Raw genomic sequence first — 20,217 nt, 5'->3', positions numbered from 1 at the left:
ATCAGACCCCATCTCTTAATACTCCTCCAAACCCCAACCATGCCCCTGGGGGTACTCCCAGCCCAACTCAAAAACATGCTGTAAACAATACTTCAAATGTTTTTTGACAAGTCAGATCTTTTTCCTTCATATCCAGCCTAGACCTTGGTTCTACATCATTAATTCACTGCATACTAGAATCCCTCATACACACCCTTGCCCCTAACCTTTCTTACTATACTGTTCTGTCAGTCTCTAAATTTGGAGGTAGTCTGCTCTGTCCAGTTACTCTGCTCTTAGGGCCTTTATTTTATTTTATTTTTTGCAATCATGAGGTTTATTGATGGCCTAAAAAACTCATATGTGTGAGTATAAATTTTTTTTAATTAGATTTTTATTTTTAGTTTACAACACTTAGTTCTTCAAATTTTCTTCCCTTCCCTCCCTTCCCCCCTCCCCCCCCAAAAGAGCATGCAGTCTGATATAGATTCTACATAAACTTTTGCATTAAACTTATTTACACAATAGTCAAGTTGCAAAGAAGAATTATGACCAACGGAATGAATCATGAGAGAGAAGAAACAAAACCAAAAAAAGAGGAAAAAAAGAGAGCAAGTAGTTTGCCACAGTCTGCATTCAGACTCCACAGTTCTTTCTCTGGATGTAGCCAGCTCTCTCCATCGTGAGTCCTTTGGAGCTGTCTTTGAGCCTTGTGTTGCTGAGGAGAGCCAAGTCTATCAAAGTTAGTCATCACAGAATCAATATGTCTGTGGTTGTGTACAATGTTCTCCTGGTTCTGCTCCTCTCACTCAGCATATCATGTAGGTCTTTCCAGGTTATTATGAAGCCTATATTTTCCCCATTTCTTATAGCACAATAGTATTCCATTACATTCATATACCACAACTTGTTCAGCCATTCCCCAATTGGTGGTCATCCCTTTGATTTCCAATTCTTTGCTACCACAAAAAGAGCTGTTATATTTTTGTACGTACAGGTCCCTTTCCCACTTGTGTGATCTCTTTGGGGTATAGCAGGGCCCTTATTTTAGGGCAATCTACATGGGGAAGGAGCCCTTGTAGAGTAGGGGTATCTCAGGGCAACAGAAATAGAGTACAGTAGAGACTGGGCCATGGAAGTCCTAGTAATGGGATTATCTCAGAGACAGGTCACAGAAGGGTTTGGGGGGCAGTATATAGTGCCTCAGAGCAGTGTTGGGGCTTGAAGGATAGTCTTTAGACCAAACAGGACTCTCTCAGCAGTGTAGACTGGTCAATGGAGGAAGGAAAAGATGCCTCGGGGCTACCGAAATATAAGAAGAGACCTAGGTTCAAAACTCAGCTTTAACACTTAATAACTGTGTGATCAAGAGCAAATTAATCTCTTTCTGAGCTTGCTTTTTTCATCTGTAAAATGGGGATGATAATGTTGTTTACTTAACAGGGCTGTTGTGGCAAATTGAGTGAGAATGAAATAAAACACTTTATAAAACTTAACTAGTACAGTAAATGGCAGCTATAGATAATACTGTTGGGGTATACTCTGGGCAGCATAGACAGTTTCTTGGGGAAGAGGGTGCTTCTCAAGGCTGCAGGACATGGGGATGGAGTAGTTTTCTCAGAGGAGATGGAGTCCTTGGAGGGAGATGTAACTTGGGGTACCCTATGTGTGTGTGGGGGGCAGTAGAGGACCCATAGCAAGACTGAAGAACAAAGCTTGGGACCCCTTGGGCTCCACTTTTATTCATCCTTCTCTATTTACAGTCATAGTAGCCTGGTCTTCCCCAGTTTTCCCTAGGGAAGGTCAGCCCCAGGGGAGGGGATCTGGGCAGGAGTCCTGACCATCCAGCTGGGCAAGCATTACATAGCAGCCCTGGGTGCCTCGGTGTCGATGTTGGATACATTCATGCCTTCCTCTTCATCCTCTTCCAGGAAGGTCTCCAGCCGGGTCAGCTGCCTTCGGATGAGGCTGGTGGCCCGGTGGATTCGCCTCATTCGATGTCGAAGGCGGGAGACCAGGGCCCGGCCCTGTGCTCTCCGGCGGCCCCATGCCTCTTGGAGCTCCCGGTAGCAGTTGTGGCTCTCCCTTTCCACAGCTGTGAGCGTGGCCCCGCAGCCGAGGGGGCAGCGCTGCTGTCGCCTGTGTCCACAGCTCTGGCTGTGTTCCGCTAAGGCTGCCCGCCGCACCCTGGCCATGCAGCCTGCGTTAGGGCAGGGGGTGAGCTCAAAAGGGCAGGAGTCCAGGTGGATCCTACGCTGAGACAGGGGACAGGTGACACAGCAGCCAGCCTGAGAATTCTTGCACTGCACAGACAGAGACAGAGAGCAAGGGGATACACAGAAAGACAGAAAAGGGAAAGGTGAAGATGAGGGAGAGGTGAGAGAAATAGAGAAGACAGGGAGAGAGGAAAATAGAAGGGGGAAACAGAGAGGGTGACAAGAAAGAAGAAAGACAAGAGACAAAGGATGGAAAAGATCAGTAAGCAGCTCTGGGAAGCTTAAATTCAAGTTCAGCCACTTCTTACTGATAATATCCTGTCCTGACACCTGGACCAAACCAATCTGCCTCCAAATGCTGGATGGAAAGTAGCAGTTTGTATGATCCGTACCCCCAGCCCTTTCCCTGTGTGGATGACCAAGGCACTGCCATCAACAGTTACACCGCTTCTTCCCTTCCCCAGCCCCTTGAAAAGTGAAGGAGAAATCATTTCCTGCTTTGTTTCATGGGTACTGCCATACCTTGACTTGCAGGCGGCCAATGGTTTTTCTGAGTTTGTGCACCTGAACCATCAGCTTCCTCTTCACTTCTTTCCTGCAGCAAGGACATGTCTTTTGTCTGGGGAAGACACAGAGAGCCAGCAGGCCAGCTTACCAGGCATGTTCTTTAGGAAATGATCCACCTTCACTCACCCACCATAGAGTATTCTGGACAAATGTTCCTTTGACCCTTTGTAATGTGTTAGCTTATTAGCTAGCAGAATGCATTGAGGGAACATCCCTTCCCCTGGTTTCAAGTATCTCCTCACCGCTGGAAGGAAAGGGAAGATGAGGGTGAAGGACAATGGGTGAGGATTGGGGAGGGGCTAGTCCTGGTCTGGGACTTTCCTAAAGAGGATTTTTTGTATAACAGGTTTTCTTAAAGTGGAGCTTATCTTTAATCCTGTCCTTGCTTTATTTTTACCTATACTGACATAGGTAAAAATGCCTACACTCATTCCCACTGTGTTGGGACCAAGACTGTATATCCTACCTAGCCAGCCAGGTTAAGATGCATTTCTTGCAGAAGATATGACCACATGGCAGTTTCACAGGTCGCTTGAGGACCCCATGGCAGACAGAACATAGCAAGGCACAGTCCGGGGGGTTGGCAAAGAGGTTGAGATCATATCCACCACTCTGTAAGTTCACCCCAAGCAAGAAAAGAATAGGGACATAGAATTAGTGACCATAAGATGGGATCTTCTCTTCCTCCTCTCTTGTCTTCCCCTCCCCAACCTGCCCGCTGGGGCATCATCAGCAGGAGGCTTGGTTGTCTGATGTCAATACGAGTCCTCCCTCCTTTTCCAGAAGGAAGCTAGCCCTTGAGTGCTCTGTAATCTCTGAAAGAATGCTAAGTAAATTCACTAAAAGGCAGGTACCCTGGTCAAATAACCAACTCTTTACTAAGAGGAAAGTGGGACAAACTGGATCGAGTGTCCATTTTCTGGCCAACCCTCCTCCCCTCACCCCCACCTCCCCTGGTCCTGTTCTTTAGTCATCCAGCACCACAGGGGCCTGGATGAGCCCAAATCACATGCTCCAGGATTGAGTGCTGAGGTCAAAGTCACATTGCCTATCTGGAGTTTCTGGAAGCCTGTACCCTCTGGCCAGACCATTCATATACCCCTCCATTCATTCAAACATGGACTAGCAGTGATCATCAGCCAAACTAGTAAAGCTTCTCTTAACACAGATTCAGGCTTCTTAACGAGAGTCGTTCAGTTGTGTCTGACTCTTTGCGACCCCATTCAGGGTTTTCTGGAGTGGTTTACCATTTCCTTCTCCAGCTTATTTTACAGATGAGGAAACTGAGGCAAACAGGGTTAAGTGACTTGCCCATGGTCACACAGCTAGTAAGTGTCTGAGGTCAAATTTGAACTCAGGTCTCTCTAACTCCAGGCCCAACACTATCTACAATGCCATCTAGCTGCCTAAAGTGTACATCCCACTTATTTTCAACACTATTATATTGCTTGTATTATAATGCTTTTTTCTTTTCAACAGCCTTTTGCAGTGAGGGGAAGAGGCAGGGAAAGAAAATATACTAACATAATAAAGAGAATGAAACCAGTTCAGAGAAAGAAATAACTTACCACTCTGCTGCCTGTGAGACAGAGCCAGGCCTAGAACCCAGTCTTTTGGGGGAAAGGTGAAACAAATCAGGGCAGGCAAGAATCTTGGGAGACTTTTAGCAGGCTGAATAGCGTCCACACACCCCGCCACTACCACTCTATTTAAGCTTCTAGTGGGCCCCCCTCCCCCCAAGGAAGGTGCTACTTAGGGTCTCAGGAGCCAAAGGAACAGGCTCCTAGGCAACAATTCTCCCTTCTTTTGCCCTTCCGCACTATGATGTAATGTACAAAAAATTTTGTGACCCCTCACAGAAAACAGAAGTAGAGGGGAAGGCATGAACTCACCATGATTGTGGTCTTAGGCAGCAGCACTACTGAGCTGAGGCAGGCTGAGACCCCATTTCACACACCTCTGTTCAGGTTGACATCACAGTCTCATTGTCTACCATCAACCAATCACAGCCTAGTCCTAGGGGCAGTCCCCAGCCAGGAGTAAGGCTGATCAGCACCCAGTCAGGGGTGTTCCTGTCCTTTCTCCCTAGGTACCAGAAGCCCACAATGGGGACAGGATTGGGCTGCAGTCTTGGCCTGTTATTAGTTGCTTCTACATATACTTTCACTTAATTCTCATACTGTTTTTGAGAAAAGGCAGGGACTGTTTTCACCCTTTTACAGATGAAGCACAGCTCAGATTTCTTCCAAGCAAAAAATGTAGCCCTTAATTTTACTAAATGAAGAAAATTCAGGATTTTTTTTTCCCACTGCAGACCTATAACAAGTTGTTGGCCTTGGTCTAGGAATATGTAAGAGCCAAGTCAACTGCTAAATGAATGGCCTAAATTCTGCCAGGGGATGACAGGGTTCTAGTACTGTGCTAATTTCTTGATTTTTACAATTCTTCCCCCTGTTGTTGGGTATTGGTAAAAATGACATTTGGATCGAGGATGGATGTCTGCTGGAGATTTCCAGTGTATGGACCTCTCCCACAATGAAAGATTTAGTACTTAGAATTTTTAGGCCCTCCCACCCCCGCTGCCAGGCTTTAAAGGGATAGTTACAATTTGTACTCTTAGGATCAAAAGGAGCCCTGGACCCTCCATGACAATCCAGAAGCTTCTGGGTCCAACCTTGCATTTCTAGCCTCAAACTTATCTATAGTTTAGCACATTAGTTGCTATGTTGGCAAATAATGCAGATTAAGCACCTACCATGTGCCAGACACCGTGCTAAAGTACAAGGGCTGCAAAAAGAGTTTAACAGTATAATTAATAATCGATTTCAGTAGTACATGGTAGGAAGGTGTAAGACTAGAAAGATGGGGGGGGGGTCAGGTTATAGAGGGCTTTAGAGCCAGAGGATTATATATTTGACCGTGGAGGCAATAGGAAACCACTGGAGTTTATCGAATGAGTATGACATAGTCAGACTTGCAGGATGATCTGGAGTGGGAAGACTCAGGACACAAAGGCCAACCAAAAAGAATAGTGCAGTACAAGTGCACTACGAAGTGTCTTCTCTTATTTCCTCAGAGGCATGAGATAAATAGTACTCTTGCTAACGGGGAAATGGAAAAGGTTGACCTACAAATTACTCTTAAGATGGCAGCAATATAACAAACACCCAGAGCCAGTGATACGGAAGCTTCTAAAATTGAATATACCACACACGCAAAAACTCCACCAAATCACATTTGGTTAATTCAGCTTTATTAGTCTCCTAGGTAAAAAAAAAACAAACCCAAAATAAAAATATAGTGATCACCTTCCCCCAAGCAACTCAACTCAAATCCTTGGCCCCTCATTTATCCATTCAGCAAACAGTTGTATTGTAATGAGAACATACCCCAAACCCCCAAAAGGAATTGATTCCTGCCCACATGGATTTCAAGGAAACATTTACTGCAAAACGGAAGGAACTTTAGAGATCATATAGGAGGTCATCTGTGGTGGGCTCTTTAATCTACAATTTTATACCTCCTCTCTCCCTTTTTTTTTCTAGTCTCAAAGAAAGCATTTGCAGAAAGCCAGGCCCTCTGCATAGGTACCCTGGATTTCTGTACACAACGTCTCTACACTTATTTGGTTATCCAATCAGTTCAGATGGATACCCTATAGGCACCTCTAACTTAAAATAGACAAGTAAGAATTATCTTCCTTACAACTACCAAATTGATACTCCAACACAGATCTTATCATTTCCCTGATCTAAAAAAGTTTTAATAGTTCCCTAGTATCTCTAGAAAAAAACAGATTCCTGCGTGGCTTTTCGATCATTCACAATCCACCTCCACCTTATCTATCCAGGCTTATTCCCACTTCCATATTCTGGCCAAACTGGCTGATCAAAACATTCTATTTGCTGTCACTTCCCATCACTCAGATTCCTGGGGCTCCCGTTATCGCCAAGTCCTTAAAATAAGCTTTTCCTGGTGATCTCAGTGGTTTGTGCTCTTCCCAGCCCTATTACTTCTATTTTTGTTCACCATTTTCTTCTCCAGCGGATTAAGGGAAGTCTGCCCAGGGTCACAGAGCTATTAAATGTCTGAGGCTGAATTTAATCTCGGGTCTCCCTGACTCCAAACCCAGCACTCTGTTCACTGAGCTAACTAACGACCTCCTAAGGAAACAGGTTACGTTACCTGCCCAAGGTCACAGTTTAGTGTCTGAGGTTGCACTTGAACTCACATCTTTCTGACTCCAGGCCCAGAACTCTATCCACTGGGCCACCTACCTGCCTCATCATTTCTGTACTTTAGGCAGATTCTGACCCTCCCTCCCTTCCACCTAGAACAAGGTCTGTCATAAACTAGATACTTCCTAAACACAGGTCCGTTTGAATTAGATTCTAGCCAGACTCTGCCAGACTCATTTGATGATCTTAGCTATCTCTCCCTCATTCCACTTCCCCAGTCTGTGGAGTGGAGGGGGACTGGACCTGATCACAGCTGTCAGGGACAGTTGACATGGGTGAAGACTCCAAGTAGGGGACTCCAACTTCGTTTGGAGGCCTGTTCTATGTCCCTCCCCATGGCAAAGCTTTCCGAGCTTGTAACGTGATCCGAAGAGGCTGTTCCAGGAGCTGGGCCTGAGCTTGGCTAGGAACCCCTAAAACCTAGGAGAGAGGAAAAGAGTGAATGGAGGTCTTGCCCCTTCTTCCCCACTCGTGGTCGCCGCCCCCAATCTCGCCGTAGCATCTGTCAGGGCCTGGGTTTTATCCCCCACACGCAGTCTATGGAGGATAAGCTTAAAGACCCCTGTCGCTATGGGCGCCGTGGTCTCACCTGTGGCCATGGAAGCAGGCCGCAGGTGATTTTCAGACGACGCCGGCTTACCGGCCTCCCTCCCTCCCCCCCTTCCCCGACAGACTCGGGCGACAAGCTCCCGGCGGAGCCCCTGCCACGAGGTCCGGGCATGTCGGAAGCCCGAGTGCCTTCGGGCCGCAGCGAAGCCCAAGCTGCCTTTGGCTCCCCCCTTCCCCACCTTGCTGCGTTATTCCTCACCTGAGAAGAGAGCCACGTGGGGCAGCGGCCCCCCAAATGCCCCCCACAGCAAAACACAGCAAAGAAGGAAAAGAATGAGGTCCCTTCCAATTTATACCCACGCTGCTAAAATACTGGTTCCGGAGTACCAGAGATCTGCTTCCGGGTCACAAGCCTCAGCGGCGGCTGTAGCTCTAGGCCACGCCTTGGGAAGAAAAGTTGGAGGGGGCCTGATTTAACCAATCACAGAAGCTTCTGCATTAATCTGAGTAATTCAGGAAAGAGTTTCCCGGTCCAGAAGATATCGCGAGAACTAGTTTCCTATAAAAAGTCTCGTTGCGTCTAAGACGGCCTTCTACTTCTAGTGAACACGTGAGTGTCCCCTTCTTGCTGCGGTAGTGGGGGGGATGGGAGGAGAGGCGGAAAGCTGAGGAGTTGTAGGCGAGTGGACCGGAGGGAATCCGCAGGCATCGACGCCGCGCTTCCCCGGGGATAGGCCCCGCTTGCACCGGTCTGTCGGTGTGGTCCGCGGGTCGGGGGCCGGGCCTATTGGATGCGGTTTGGGCGCCCGGCGGAGGCTCGGGCCGGGCAGCCGTTGGGCCCCCCTTCGCTTGTCCGAGCGCGGTTTGCGGGTGTTTTCCCGTAGCGCTCGGGGGCTGCCGCGCTCTCGGGGGACGACCGGCGCCCTTTGTTGCTGGTCTGAGCCTGTGATTGGGGTTGGGGGGAAGGGGATCTCCAAGCGCTCGCTTTCAGATCTGGTGACCAAGCTTTCATCTCTCACAGCAAATGGCGGACGACGCCGGTGCTGCAGGAGGTGCGGGAGGCCCCGGGGGCCCCGGAGTCGGAGGTCGGGGTGGCTTCCGCGGTGGCTTCGGCAGTGGGGGCCGAGGTCGAGGCCGGGGCCGTGGCCGAGGCCGAGGCCGGGGCCGCGGAGCCCGGGGAGGAAAGGCCGAAGACAAGGAGGTTAGTCTCTGCTTTGGTGCGGTGTCTGAAGTATTTGAGTTCCTCCCTTTTGAATTTTTCGCGGCCTGAGTCTCAGGCTTTATTTATTTCTCTATGTCACTGCAGTGCTGGGCGATCCATCTCTAATGCGGGTGGGGAACGGTAGCTCTGGACCCTGGGGAGGGGGGCAGTTGCCACCGCCTGCGCCTACCTGTAACCTGAGGTTTTCTTGGTGTGTCTAGTGGGTTCCTGTCACCAAGCTGGGCCGCCTAGTTAAGGACATGAAGATCAAGTCTTTGGAAGAGATCTATCTTTTCTCGCTCCCGATCAAGGTACTGGGCAGGTGGGGACTGGCAAGGGCCATGTTCTAACAGCCTTCCAGGGGTCTTTACCAGGAAATATCAGACACCCCCCCCCCAATACTTTTCCATAGCCCCTCTATCCACTTTGCACCGAAAGACCACTTGTAGTAAGGGAGGAAGATAGCCACAGTACTGTATCAAGAAATGTAAGCGGTGGTGGACTGGCAAGTTGCTTACCCTAACTTAAACCGTATAAATGACATCTCCCATTTTAACGGGAGCAAGTGGATGTGTTCCAGAATTAGTAATTGTTTAATAAATCTTGGTTTTTTAAAGATTTCATTTCCTAAAAACAGTAGTATCCATATTTACGTATAGTACATATGTTTGAGTCACTGAATCTGAGGTCCATTCTCTTGGCCTGAAAATGAGGGTGGGATTGAGCTCATAAGGGTCTCACAGAACCAGTGTGTTTAAAGCATTTTATCCAATTTTAAACTTGAATTGTTTATGAAAGGAATGTTCTTATGAATCTTACATGTGGCTTATAGAACTGTAAGGGACCTAATATCCATCTTCTTGTTCTCCCCCTAAAAGTATGTAAAATTAGCTTTTTAAAAACTTAGGTACTGTTGAAACTAGGAACTTAACCTAATGTTATTTTCCACAGGAGTCTGAGATCATAGATTTCTTCCTGGGATCTTCATTGAAGGATGAGGTTCTGAAGATCATGCCTGTCCAGAAACAAACTAGAGCTGGACAGCGTACTAGGTTCAAGGTAATTTGTCTAGTTGGGTTAATTCAACCCAGGCTTCATTTTATGAGCCTTCACAGTTTGCTGAAAGTTGTTTTTGTGATTTTGCAGTGAAGTTCATCTACCCCGTCTCCAAATGATCTTGGGGGAAAAAATGTTCCCTCTCATCAGGCAGTTATAGCCAACTAAATACAAGGCACCTGGCTACCCAGCTAATGTTTTATACATGGTAGGGAGTTTTAAGATGCTCTTCTAAAAGCAGTTTCTCTGTAGGCTTTTGTGGCCATCGGTGACTACAATGGCCATGTTGGTCTGGGTGTCAAGTGCTCCAAGGAAGTGGCCACAGCTATTCGTGGTGCTATCATTCTGGCCAAGCTGTCCATTGTTCCTGTGAGACGTGGCTACTGGGGGAACAAGATTGGCAAGCCTCACACAGTGCCCTGCAAGGTAAGACATAGGAGTGTAATAAAGAGCCATAAGCTTGTTGCCACATGACAGGGAGAGGTGGGTCATCTCTGAACTGCTCTTGTCTTCAGGTCACTGGGCGATGTGGATCGGTTCTGGTGCGCCTGATCCCCGCTCCTAGAGGTACTGGCATTGTCTCAGCTCCTGTGCCTAAGAAACTCCTGATGATGGCTGGAATTGATGACTGCTATACTTCTGCAAGAGGCTGTACTGCCACTCTGGGCAACTTTGGTGAGTGAGCTTTTTAAAGTACTCATCCTGGCAGGATAGCTTTACCAGTGGTTGGCAGAGGAATTTAGCTTTTTAAAATGACTTTTAGCTGCACTTCATAAGATCATTAAAACCTAAGGAGAGACAAATTACTGTTCTTTGGAGTGAAGAATGATGGAGCTTGCATTCTGTTGTAAAGGAGGCATACATAATTGGAGGACTGTAATTTGGGGATATCATGAAGCTTTGTGCAGGTAATATTTGAACTGCACAGTGAACAAAGCTAAGAATTCTAAGTTAGCAAAGAGTCAATGAAAACATGGGGCAGTCAGTACTTGTGCATGGGTAGGAATTAGGATTTGGAAATGGGAAGAGGGAGTGGTGAGGGAATCAGGTTAGTGTCGTGATGAGAGACTAAACAGCCCTGTAAGTACAGCTCTGGAGAACTGGGGATGAAATTCTTTGAAGGTCAATGCAGAAAGGGAGGTAGATGGAGGGAGGTTCAATTCACTGAGCACGTGAGGTCTTTGGGAGATGAATTTTTGGGTTTAGGAGGCTAGTTATTGTTAAATCACATGTAACTACTTCCTTTCAACAGCTAAAGCTACCTTTGATGCCATCTCCAAAACATACAGCTATCTAACCCCAGACCTGTGGAAGGAGACTGTGTTCACTAAGTCTCCCTATCAGGTATGCTATGATGGGAACTTGGGAGGTAGAACTGAGATTATTTGGGAAATAATTCCCCATCTCCTTAGCTCTGCTCAGTTGCACTTGGCAAAGCATGGTGTGACTGTCGTACACAGGAGAAAGAACAAGAATTCCCTTGGACAACAGTTTGACCTGCCGTGGTCTCTCTGTTTCGTATGGGATTTGACAACTGACTCTTAAGTTAGACGCTGTATTGTACCCACTGGTAAGGACAGTGAATAAGGCTTGTTTTATAATTGCAGGAATTCACCGACCATCTTGTGAAGACTCACACTCGAGTGTCTGTCCAGAGGACCCAGGCAGCTGCTGTGGCAACCACATAGATGTTTTTAATAAACAAACTGAACTATGCCTGCTAGATGCTTGTAGTGGTTACTTATTGGCTGGGGCAGGGAGGAGAGGGAGGCAGGCTTGAAGTGGTTGACACCCCCCCCAATTGCTTTCAGTACTGAAAAATGCATATTACACAGATAGAACTGCAAAGACTTTTATTGGGATGATCACAGAAAACAAAGATCCTAACAATTTTTTGGTTAAGTCAGGCCGCCGCAGCCTCCTTGGCAGCTTTCCGCTCAGCAAGCATCCGCTGCTTCTGCTTAGCAAGACACTTCCGAGCAGATGAATTGGCTCCGAGTTCATGATCTGTGAAGGCAGAAACGCTTATTATCTTTGACCATAAGACTTTGAATAAGGTCCTGGCAAAACCTAAGACTTAAAACCACCCAGTCTTGTGATTCCCAAGTCTAGTGCTAGTCCAGCTTCCACCCACAGACCACTGAGGCAAAGGGAGCAGAGTAGCTTATGTATGTGGACCCCTTCACTCACATCGATCCTGATAAGCTTTTGCAACCTCATAGAACTGTTTGAGCTCTTTCATACAGTTCTGTTGATAGCTGTCTCCTTCCCTCTGCTGACAGGCCTTCAGTCTTTCCTGGACAATATTAACGATTTCTTGATCAACTTTGCTGCAAGAGAAAGGGGAAAATGGGGGTCTTATTTTTTTGGCTCATGCAGCCAAAGAATTCTAAGTACATTCACCTTCCCCCTACCCCCCCCCCCAACCCAGGACAGGAAGACACCAGATAGAGTAAAGGAGCCTACATACATTGCTTTAGTGAGGAAATTCCAGGGTTATTACTGCTTCCTTTTCCCACTGAAATTAGAACTGTTTGTAGGGTTCCCTTCAGGACAACTACAATTAAGGTATAAAGGGTGATCCTGGGGTACCATGGAAATACAATGATTGGCAAACATACTAGTCTCTTTTCCACTGCATTTCTGCTTCAAATATGCATAGAATATCTCCTTGCTTGCACTCAGTTATGTCTGGTACTCGGCGGTATTGCCGATGATAGTAATAGGTCTTGTTTTTCGCTTGCTGTTGCTCAACAAATTCTGCAAGAGAAAAAGTCATTAAATCCTTAAATCAGTATCTACAGAAAGTTCTCTCACGTAGCACCGGAGTCTAGAAACCCTAGCTCTTAACTGTAGTATAAAATATTAACTATTAAATTATATATATAATACATTCTATATAATTAAATGTTTATTATATATGTAAGTCACATACATAATAACGTTTAAGCTGCAAATCTTATTTTTTACTCATGATCCAAAGCGAACTGGACTCCCAGTTAACCTCCACAGGTAACTTTCTCATTCTCTCCTTATCTGTCAAGCTCTCATACTATTCTGAAGCTCTCCTTGATAACCTTTTCAGCCTCATAATATTTTATTTGTCTCAGCTATCTTCATTGTTCCCTATCCCTATTAATAAAGCAAAGTGGAGTTTGGGCAGGGGCCTATTCACTGAATGGGTGTTACTCTAAAGAAATGGCCTGAGCCTAAAAGGACCAGAGTCTGACCATTGCATCCTGGGTCATCTCCAGTCATCCTGATGAATATCAGGTCACTGGACCCATATGGATCTGGAGGAGAAAGTGAGGCTGGTAACTTTGCACAGCCCTCCCTCACTCAAATCAAGGTCAACTGCAAGTCATGTCATCATTTCCCTGATGTCATGGCGCTCTTTGAAAACAAAGGACAACCATAACCACACAATAAAGCAAAATAACGCCTTGTGTTTTACTTACCTACTCCCTCCTTCCCCCCATTTCCCTTGCACAGCACAGATACTGAATGGATTTGCTTCTGGACCCTAGTTCAGAAATGATTAGACGTTTTCTGGCTTTTTTTTAGGGGTGTGGAAGAGGCCATGATTTTTTTTTCTCAATCCCCACTGCTATAGACTAGGGTAAGCAGGGGTGAAACACTTGAGAGTGTACCGGAAGTCCCCACAACAAAGGAGGTTCACATGAACATCTTTGTCATTTTGCGGATGAAGAAACTAAAGCTGAGTGGGGAAGACACTTGCTTGAAGGTCACCATACCTTATCTCTACTCATCAAATCCTACTTTACACCTCAATTTAGTACATTCTCTAGCCTGGAACTCCATCAGACTGCCTGTGTTAGTCCTGCAGGTAGTCTGTTTGCCCACTCTTCTCTTCTACTCCCCATCCTCTTCTTTCCCACTCCCAAACTTAATGGATCTGAGTATTGCAACCAAAAAACCCCACACTCTCCAAACCTGAGGAAAAATGACAAATCTCAATTATCTTAACAAATGGGTAAGTCTGATCCACAAACATTCCAAAAGTCCTTTCTATTTGCTTTGGAACTACAGTATAATAACTCACTCAAAACAAAGATGACACAAAAGGCCTGAACACCAAAAATTAATGTCATTAACTACATACATTGCTCTCAGGCACTTTACTCACAGTCAAGTCCCACAAGGCCTTTCTAACAATCTTGGTTACACCTCTCTCAGCCTACAGTGGATCAGAAACTGCAGATAAAAGGGAAGCTAAGGACTGCTAATGGCAGATGCTGAGAAAAGGAAGATGTGACAACTCCAAGTCTGAAAGTGAAAGGAAGCAGGCAGATCACAATAAATAGATTTGCCCTCTCAAGAAGTACAGTAATTTGGTCACATTATAGGATCCAATAGCACTTGAGATGATGATTCCACACACTTGGAACCTGTCAGTGGCCCCACCAACTAAGACTATAAGTTGCCAATCCAAATGGGTTGGAGTTGGGAGTGAAGAGAGAGGAAATCCATGCACAGATAAACAAATATGCAGATAGTAACTGATATTTAATAATGATGACCTAATAATCAAAAAAGGGGAAATGATTAAAATACTGAGCAAGGCACTGTCAGGTATCTGTTTAATAGCAAATTGGCATTTTAATAAGACATTTGTACAGCTCTAAAATTTGCAAAGCACTTTATATAGATTTGAGCCTTATAATGAATAACCCTGTAAAGTAGCTGTTATCTCCATTTGCAGACGAAAAATTGAGACTCAGGTTAAAAGTGATCTGCCAATGACCACTAGAGGGATGTCAGAAGAGAGAGGAATCCAGCTCTTTCTGACTCTGAGTGCAGCCATCTATACACAGTGCTATACTGCTTAATTTAGAAAAATTTCCATGTCAGGTGTTAAGATGTTCAAAAAAATTCTGAACACTCAAAGGGGTGCACTTCAGTAATAGGGAATATTCACTTCCAAATAACAGCTCCTTAAGGGGCTGAAGAAATGAATTCTTTTTGTACCGCTTTTGCAGGTTTCCTCTCCTTACATCACACCTAGCATTATCAAATATTCAAATGCCATTGTTCAAGCAGAGTATCAAAGTACCTGTAAAAGGAAGCTTAGGGTTGAAAAAAGAAAAAGTATACTTTTGGAGAAGTCAAGATGCCAGGTTTCCTTTATCCTTTTCTAGTTAATGGGCCAAGCCTCACAAAAGGCTACACATGGCCTGCTGTCTCTTGGGACTAGGTGCAGCCCAAACCAAGCTACTTCGGGGATATTTCTGGAATAACTGCCCAACTAAAGCTTGAAGTCTATGAAAATGGGACTTCTAAGTAAGATTTTTATTTCCTTTGTATATAATTTATTTTTAAAAATTTATTTATTTACTGGGGCTAGGTTTCTCAATGCAATGGCCATCCCTAAACCCAATGCAGATAGGTACAGAAACTTTAACCTACATCATTTTTCTGATTCAGGACTATTCACCCCTCTTTAGAAAACCTGGTGGCCTTCCCATTCCAGGAGTTCACCATGGTAGTGAAGAACTTAGTTCAGATAGCTGCTCAGCTTTAGCCCTACTGTAGCCCCAAACCCCCCTAAACTCAAGCCTCCCCAAAGCAGCAGGCATTATAGGTAAATACCAACATTCCTGGACTGACTATTCAATTTAATTCAGGGTCTTGGTCTAGCCTTCATAAGCCCCATTAGCAAATAAAGATCATTTCAGTGGCTAAGCCTCAGATACCCAGAGACACTCTGTGAACAGCAGGCAGAATAAGATGACATACTAATGTCATAAAATAAAGTGTGTACATACCTCTTCTCACCTAGACTACACCAAATAATGTTCTTTTTGCCACTAGTCCATTGCTGCTCCAAACCATCATTCACACAGCAACCTCATCTTAATTCAATGCTCTCATCATGACATTCCTATTTCAAAAGCCTTCTTCAATGGCCCTGCATTGTCTATGGAATAAAGTATAAACTCCTGATTCTGGCATCATCTCTTTTATTATTAATTACCCCCCCCTCCATGCCTGGAATTCTTTCCTCCCTCATCTCTGCCTCCTGGCTTCCCTGACTTCCTTCAAGTTCCAGGTAAATTTTCATTTTCTATAACAACGCCCTTCCTGATCCCCCTCAATGCTAGTGCCTCCCCTCTGTTGATTATCTCCAATTTTTCCTGTACATAACTTGTTTGTACATAGACCTGTTGTTTCTTTGCCTTGCCCCCAACTACACTATGAGTTCCTAGAAAACAAGGCTGTTTTTGTTCGTTTCTTGCCTTTGTTATACCTCCTGGAAATATACAGTTCATGGAAAATAGTAGCCACTTAATGCTTGTTGAGTCCACCTGACACCCAATTAAAACTGTTAAACTCTTTCAGAGTAGGGTCTACATTAAATCTATTTTGTATCTCTATTTCACACCAGAAAGTGCTTATAAATGGACTCAAAACCCAGGCAACTGTGGGTTTCTTTGTACACAAATAAACGGAGTCCTACAGGAAACTGTATCTCTGAATGGTTGGGGCAGCTACCTTCCAGCTGCCACACAATCCCATCTTCAGTTCCTGGGGAGTCCCTGGGTTAGGAAACATGAAAGTTGTCATGATGTCAGAGCCATCAAACGAGAATAAGGATGAAAAGGCTACCCCAAAAAACATCAAATTCTCTGAAGTGACAGTCCAAGCTTCCAGAATTTGGTCACTATGCATCACCAATTTTATCTCCTTCTGGTCCCCCTACATGTATCCTCTGTTCCATGGGTACATGCTAGAGGCAGCTAGGTGACTCAGGGGATAGAGGGCTGGACCTGGAGGAAGGTGTTCAAATCCAGATTCAGACATGGATAATGCTGTGACCCTGGGCCACCCGCTTCCCTTGGCCAAGTCACTTATCTGCCACCTGCTTCTGTTTCCCCATCCATAAAATGATGTATTGTGGGGGCAAAAACCGAGATGAAGGGCTATACAAATGCTTCTTATTATTCCACGGTTTGAATGGAAAGAATTCTGTCTGGGGTGTCAGGGGCTCCCCTCCGACACGGACCTTGGCCAAGCCAACAGCTCCCTGGAGGCCTCAGTTTCTTCCTCTGGTTGGTTGGGCTCCAGACCTGACCCTTTCCTGCCCGTGCTTCCATATTATCGGCCTCATTCTGCCCTCTAGTTCACCTTGCTCCTGGTTCTCCGTGACCCCTGCACTTTCTGCCACCCATCCCCTACCCCCAAGGCGAGCACACGCGTGGAAGCGCGTGCATGAGGAGGGTCCTCCGCCCCCCCCCCCCCCGCCCTTGGAGAAGGGGCACAGGGGGAGTGGAGGTGGGGGAGGGGCAGCCTATTTGCGGGGCTGGGGGAGCGAGGGCGCCCTACCTCGGAAGCGGGTGACAGGCAGGTCTATGATGAAGTTGAAGGCGTCCGTCAGGATGGTGACCGGGTTGGGCAGCGACGTGATCGGGTCGGGCGCCGGTGTGCGGCGCGGCGGCTCCGGGTACGCATCCTTGTCCCAGTCCTTGGGCATCGCGGCTGCGGGCTCGGTCACGCGGCGGTGCGGGGTCCTCTAGGCCTCGGCTCCCAGCTCGCAGGACGCCCAGACAGGCCGCGTCCCTCCTCCCACAGCTCTCCCTCCGCCGGAGCCGCGCGCGGCCTAGAAGCTCCGGAGCAAAGGACAGTCAGAGGGGACCGGACAAGGGGCGGGGTCACGAGCCCGCCTGCGCATTGGAGGCCATCCTTCGGGGTGGGCCCCGACGCGCAGGGCATTATGGGAATCGTAGTCCCTGCGCCTCGGCGGTGGTTGATGGGAGGGGCCTAGGCAGGCTGTAAGAAGGCTAGACCAGAGGGAATTAAGCCCTGGTATTTGGGTTAGGTTTTTGGTTTGATTCTGTTGTTGTTAGGCCTATGATTTCATCGGTGCTGTAAGTGACTCCCTCTGCCAATGCCCATCAGCAGCTACCCTGCAATTTATTGTCAAGTCAGCAAGCATTTATTAAACTGCTATGTGCCGAGCACTGTACTAAGTGCTAAGAATAGAAAGGCATCCACCCCCAAAAAAAACAAAAACAAAACGAAAAACCCCCACAACAAACTTTTTTTTTAAGTGTCTGTTATGTACCAGGCACTGTACTCACCTCTGAGGATGCAAAGAAAGACAGAGAAAGCAGCTGATGTCAAGACAACATGCAAATATCTGTGTACAGACAAGATAATCACAGGTGGAAGATGCTACATTAAGAGGGTCTGAGAGCTGCCTATGATAAACCTTATAGATTTGGCCTATAGATAAGTGTTTCATGGGGAAGTGGGCTGACTCCTCTCCATTAACCAGAGGCTAGGGAATTGACAAGATAGTGAAGGCGGGGAAACCAAATGGAATTGGTTTGTGTGGGAATCAAGAGAACCAATCAGATTCTATTTTCACGGACACTGACTCCATCTTGTGCTGCCACATGTATTCTCCTCCATCTTATTTGTCTGCAAATCATCCATGGGAAACCAGATGCTATAAGGCAGGGGTGGGGAACCCTCAGCCTTGAGGCCACATGTGGTGCAGCCTTTTGACTGGGTCCAAGTTTTACAGAACAAATCCTTGTTTTTTGATTTGTTCTGTGAAGTTGGTATAAGCCATCTATTCTTTCATAAATGCAGGTGAATGCAATTAGTTGGTATCTCTCAATTCTGGGAAAAGAATGACCCCAAAACCTACTCACTCCACAGAAATTCACTCTTCTTCCTCCCAACATGGAAAGCTCCTAGTCTTTCCTTCAATTAGAGATCAGATTACCTAATTTTGTGTCCTGGTTTATATTCTGGTTAATTGTTTTCTTTTACTTAATTTGTCTCATTTGATGAATTGTTTTTAGTACATAGAAATTTGTCTCACTCTGTTGTCAGGGTCTTTGGACTGACTGGGGAATCCATTGACCTATTCATTATCCCTGTTTTGCTAATCAATTGTATAGATCAAATTGTTTCCTCAGTTATCATTGATTATCCACCAAAGAGCAAACTATTATATAGCTCTCACTGTGTGCCAGGTACTGTGCTAAGAGCTTTATAAATATTACCTCATTTGGTTCTTACAACAAGCCTAGGAGGTAGGTGCTATTATTATCCCTATTTTAAGATGAGGAAATTGAGGCAAATGAGGTTGGGTGACTTGCCTGGAGTCACATAGCTAGTAAATATATGAGCTCATGTTTGAACTCAGTGCCTTTCTGATTCCAGGCCCACCACTCTATCCACTGTACCACCTAGAGATTAAGTAATCTGTTCAAAGTAACACAATATATGGATGAGAAGTGGGACTTGGCCCTAGGTCTTCCCAGGCTTTCCAGGTACCACAAACTGCTTCAGAACAAGGGACACAAAGCAGGTACTCAACTGAGAGGAGATAGGAGACTGAGAATCTGGGGACATCGTGGGTCAGGGAAGGGGGAAGCTTTCTGTTCTAACTATTCTTGCTGAATAAGGTGCTGAAGGGACTTCAAGTGCAATCAGCAACCTCTAAATGTGGGAGCAAAGCTTGGGTGGTTCTTTCCTACTTATGGCTCTGGTTGGGTTCAGTTGAATTGGATTGAGGGCAGGCACAGTATCAGGGAGTCTGATCACCAGAAAGCACCTCACCCCTAAAAAACCCTCACCAAAAATAACAAAAAAAACCTTGTTAAGGCTAAATCATAGTCCAGGGATGAGCTTATTACATGAAAGATGAAAAGTACCAATCAATCAGTCAATCAAACAACAAGAATTTATTAAGTGTTTACTATATACCAGCTTCGGGGATGCAAAGAAAAAGCTAAAACATTTCCTGCCCTCAAGGGTATTACATGAGAAATACAACATATATAAATCAGAATGTCTATTATAAAAACAGAATACATGTTAGGTAACCTCAGAGGAGATAGCACAAAAAGTTGGTGGTGGGGGACAATGAGGAAAGACCTCTTAGAGGAGGTGGTGCTGTGTCTTAAAGTAAGTTGGAGATTCTGAAAGTTTAAGGTTGGGAGGGAAAGCATCCCAGAGATGTAAGGCACAGAGATGGGAAATGAGGAACCACTTTAGCAGCTGAGTGGAGACTGGATTGGCATGGGAGAGACAGGAGGCAGAGAAGGCTATTATAATAATGCAGTGGAGAGGTGAAGAGAGTCTAAACTAGGGTGGTAGCTGTGTCAGTGGAGAGAAAGGAGTTTGCAGAAGTTATCTCATAGAAAGAAATTACAAGATTTGACAAATGATAAGATATGGGGAATGAGGGAGAGCTGAGGAGGGCACCCAGGTTATGTGCCTGGGAGACTGAAATGATGGTCATGCCCTGGACAATAATAGTGAAATTCAAAAGAGGAGAGGGCTTGGGGGAAAGATTAGTTTTGTGTTGGACTGTTGAGTTGGAGATACCAACTCAGTTTTGAGTTCAAAGGTCAAGAATCCCCATGTCTTCCTT

The 20,217-nt window shown here is 45.9% G+C and overlaps 3 protein-coding genes and 2 non-coding genes across 5 annotated transcripts; 2 read left to right on the top strand and 3 right to left on the bottom strand.

Moving 5' to 3' along the window:
* Positions 1-1,683: 1,683 nt before the first annotated feature.
* RNF151 (ring finger protein 151) lies at positions 1,684-4,753 on the bottom strand. The gene is made up of 4 exons (XM_036737635.1): positions 4,655-4,753; positions 3,229-3,374; positions 2,718-2,814; positions 1,684-2,282 (listed from the first exon to the last, which is right to left on the bottom strand). Exons 1-4 carry the CDS (start codon positions 4,655-4,657, stop codon positions 1,839-1,841), a joined length of 690 nt encoding a protein of 229 aa, XP_036593530.1. The 5' UTR covers positions 4,658-4,753; the 3' UTR covers positions 1,684-1,838.
* A 2,747-nt stretch (positions 4,754-7,500) lies between these two features.
* Positions 7,501-7,630, bottom strand: LOC118832450. The gene has a single exon (XR_005009208.1). It is a non-coding gene; the product is annotated as a small nucleolar RNA ACA64 (small nucleolar RNA).
* A 511-nt stretch (positions 7,631-8,141) lies between these two features.
* Positions 8,142-11,529, top strand: RPS2 (ribosomal protein S2). Its single transcript, XM_036739462.1, has 8 exons — positions 8,142-8,159; positions 8,571-8,750; positions 8,972-9,061; positions 9,702-9,809; positions 10,059-10,232; positions 10,322-10,481; positions 11,059-11,150; positions 11,414-11,529. Exons 2-8 carry the CDS (start codon positions 8,574-8,576, stop codon positions 11,492-11,494), a joined length of 882 nt encoding a protein of 293 aa, XP_036595357.1. The 5' UTR covers positions 8,142-8,159; positions 8,571-8,573; the 3' UTR covers positions 11,495-11,529.
* Positions 11,209-11,342, top strand: LOC118832430. Its single transcript, XR_005009193.1, has one exon. It is a non-coding gene; the product is annotated as a small nucleolar RNA SNORA64/SNORA10 family (small nucleolar RNA).
* Positions 11,530-11,642: 113 nt separating the features above from the next.
* NDUFB10 (NADH:ubiquinone oxidoreductase subunit B10) lies at positions 11,643-17,450 on the bottom strand. The gene is made up of 4 exons (XM_036737469.1): positions 17,151-17,450; positions 12,428-12,566; positions 11,997-12,136; positions 11,643-11,813 (listed from the first exon to the last, which is right to left on the bottom strand). The coding sequence occupies exons 1-4, from the start codon at positions 17,296-17,298 to the stop codon at positions 11,710-11,712; spliced, it is 531 nt and encodes a 176-aa protein (XP_036593364.1). The 5' UTR covers positions 17,299-17,450; the 3' UTR covers positions 11,643-11,709.
* Between the last annotated feature and the right edge of the window lie 2,767 nt (positions 17,451-20,217).

Source organism: Trichosurus vulpecula, chromosome 9, assembly GCF_011100635.1.
Source record: "Trichosurus vulpecula isolate mTriVul1 chromosome 9, mTriVul1.pri, whole genome shotgun sequence".
In the NCBI taxonomy this organism is placed as follows: domain Eukaryota; kingdom Metazoa; phylum Chordata; class Mammalia; order Diprotodontia; family Phalangeridae; genus Trichosurus; species Trichosurus vulpecula.
The sequence above is the reverse complement of the archived record's forward strand: the minus strand, read 5'-3'. Positions and strand labels throughout refer to the sequence as shown.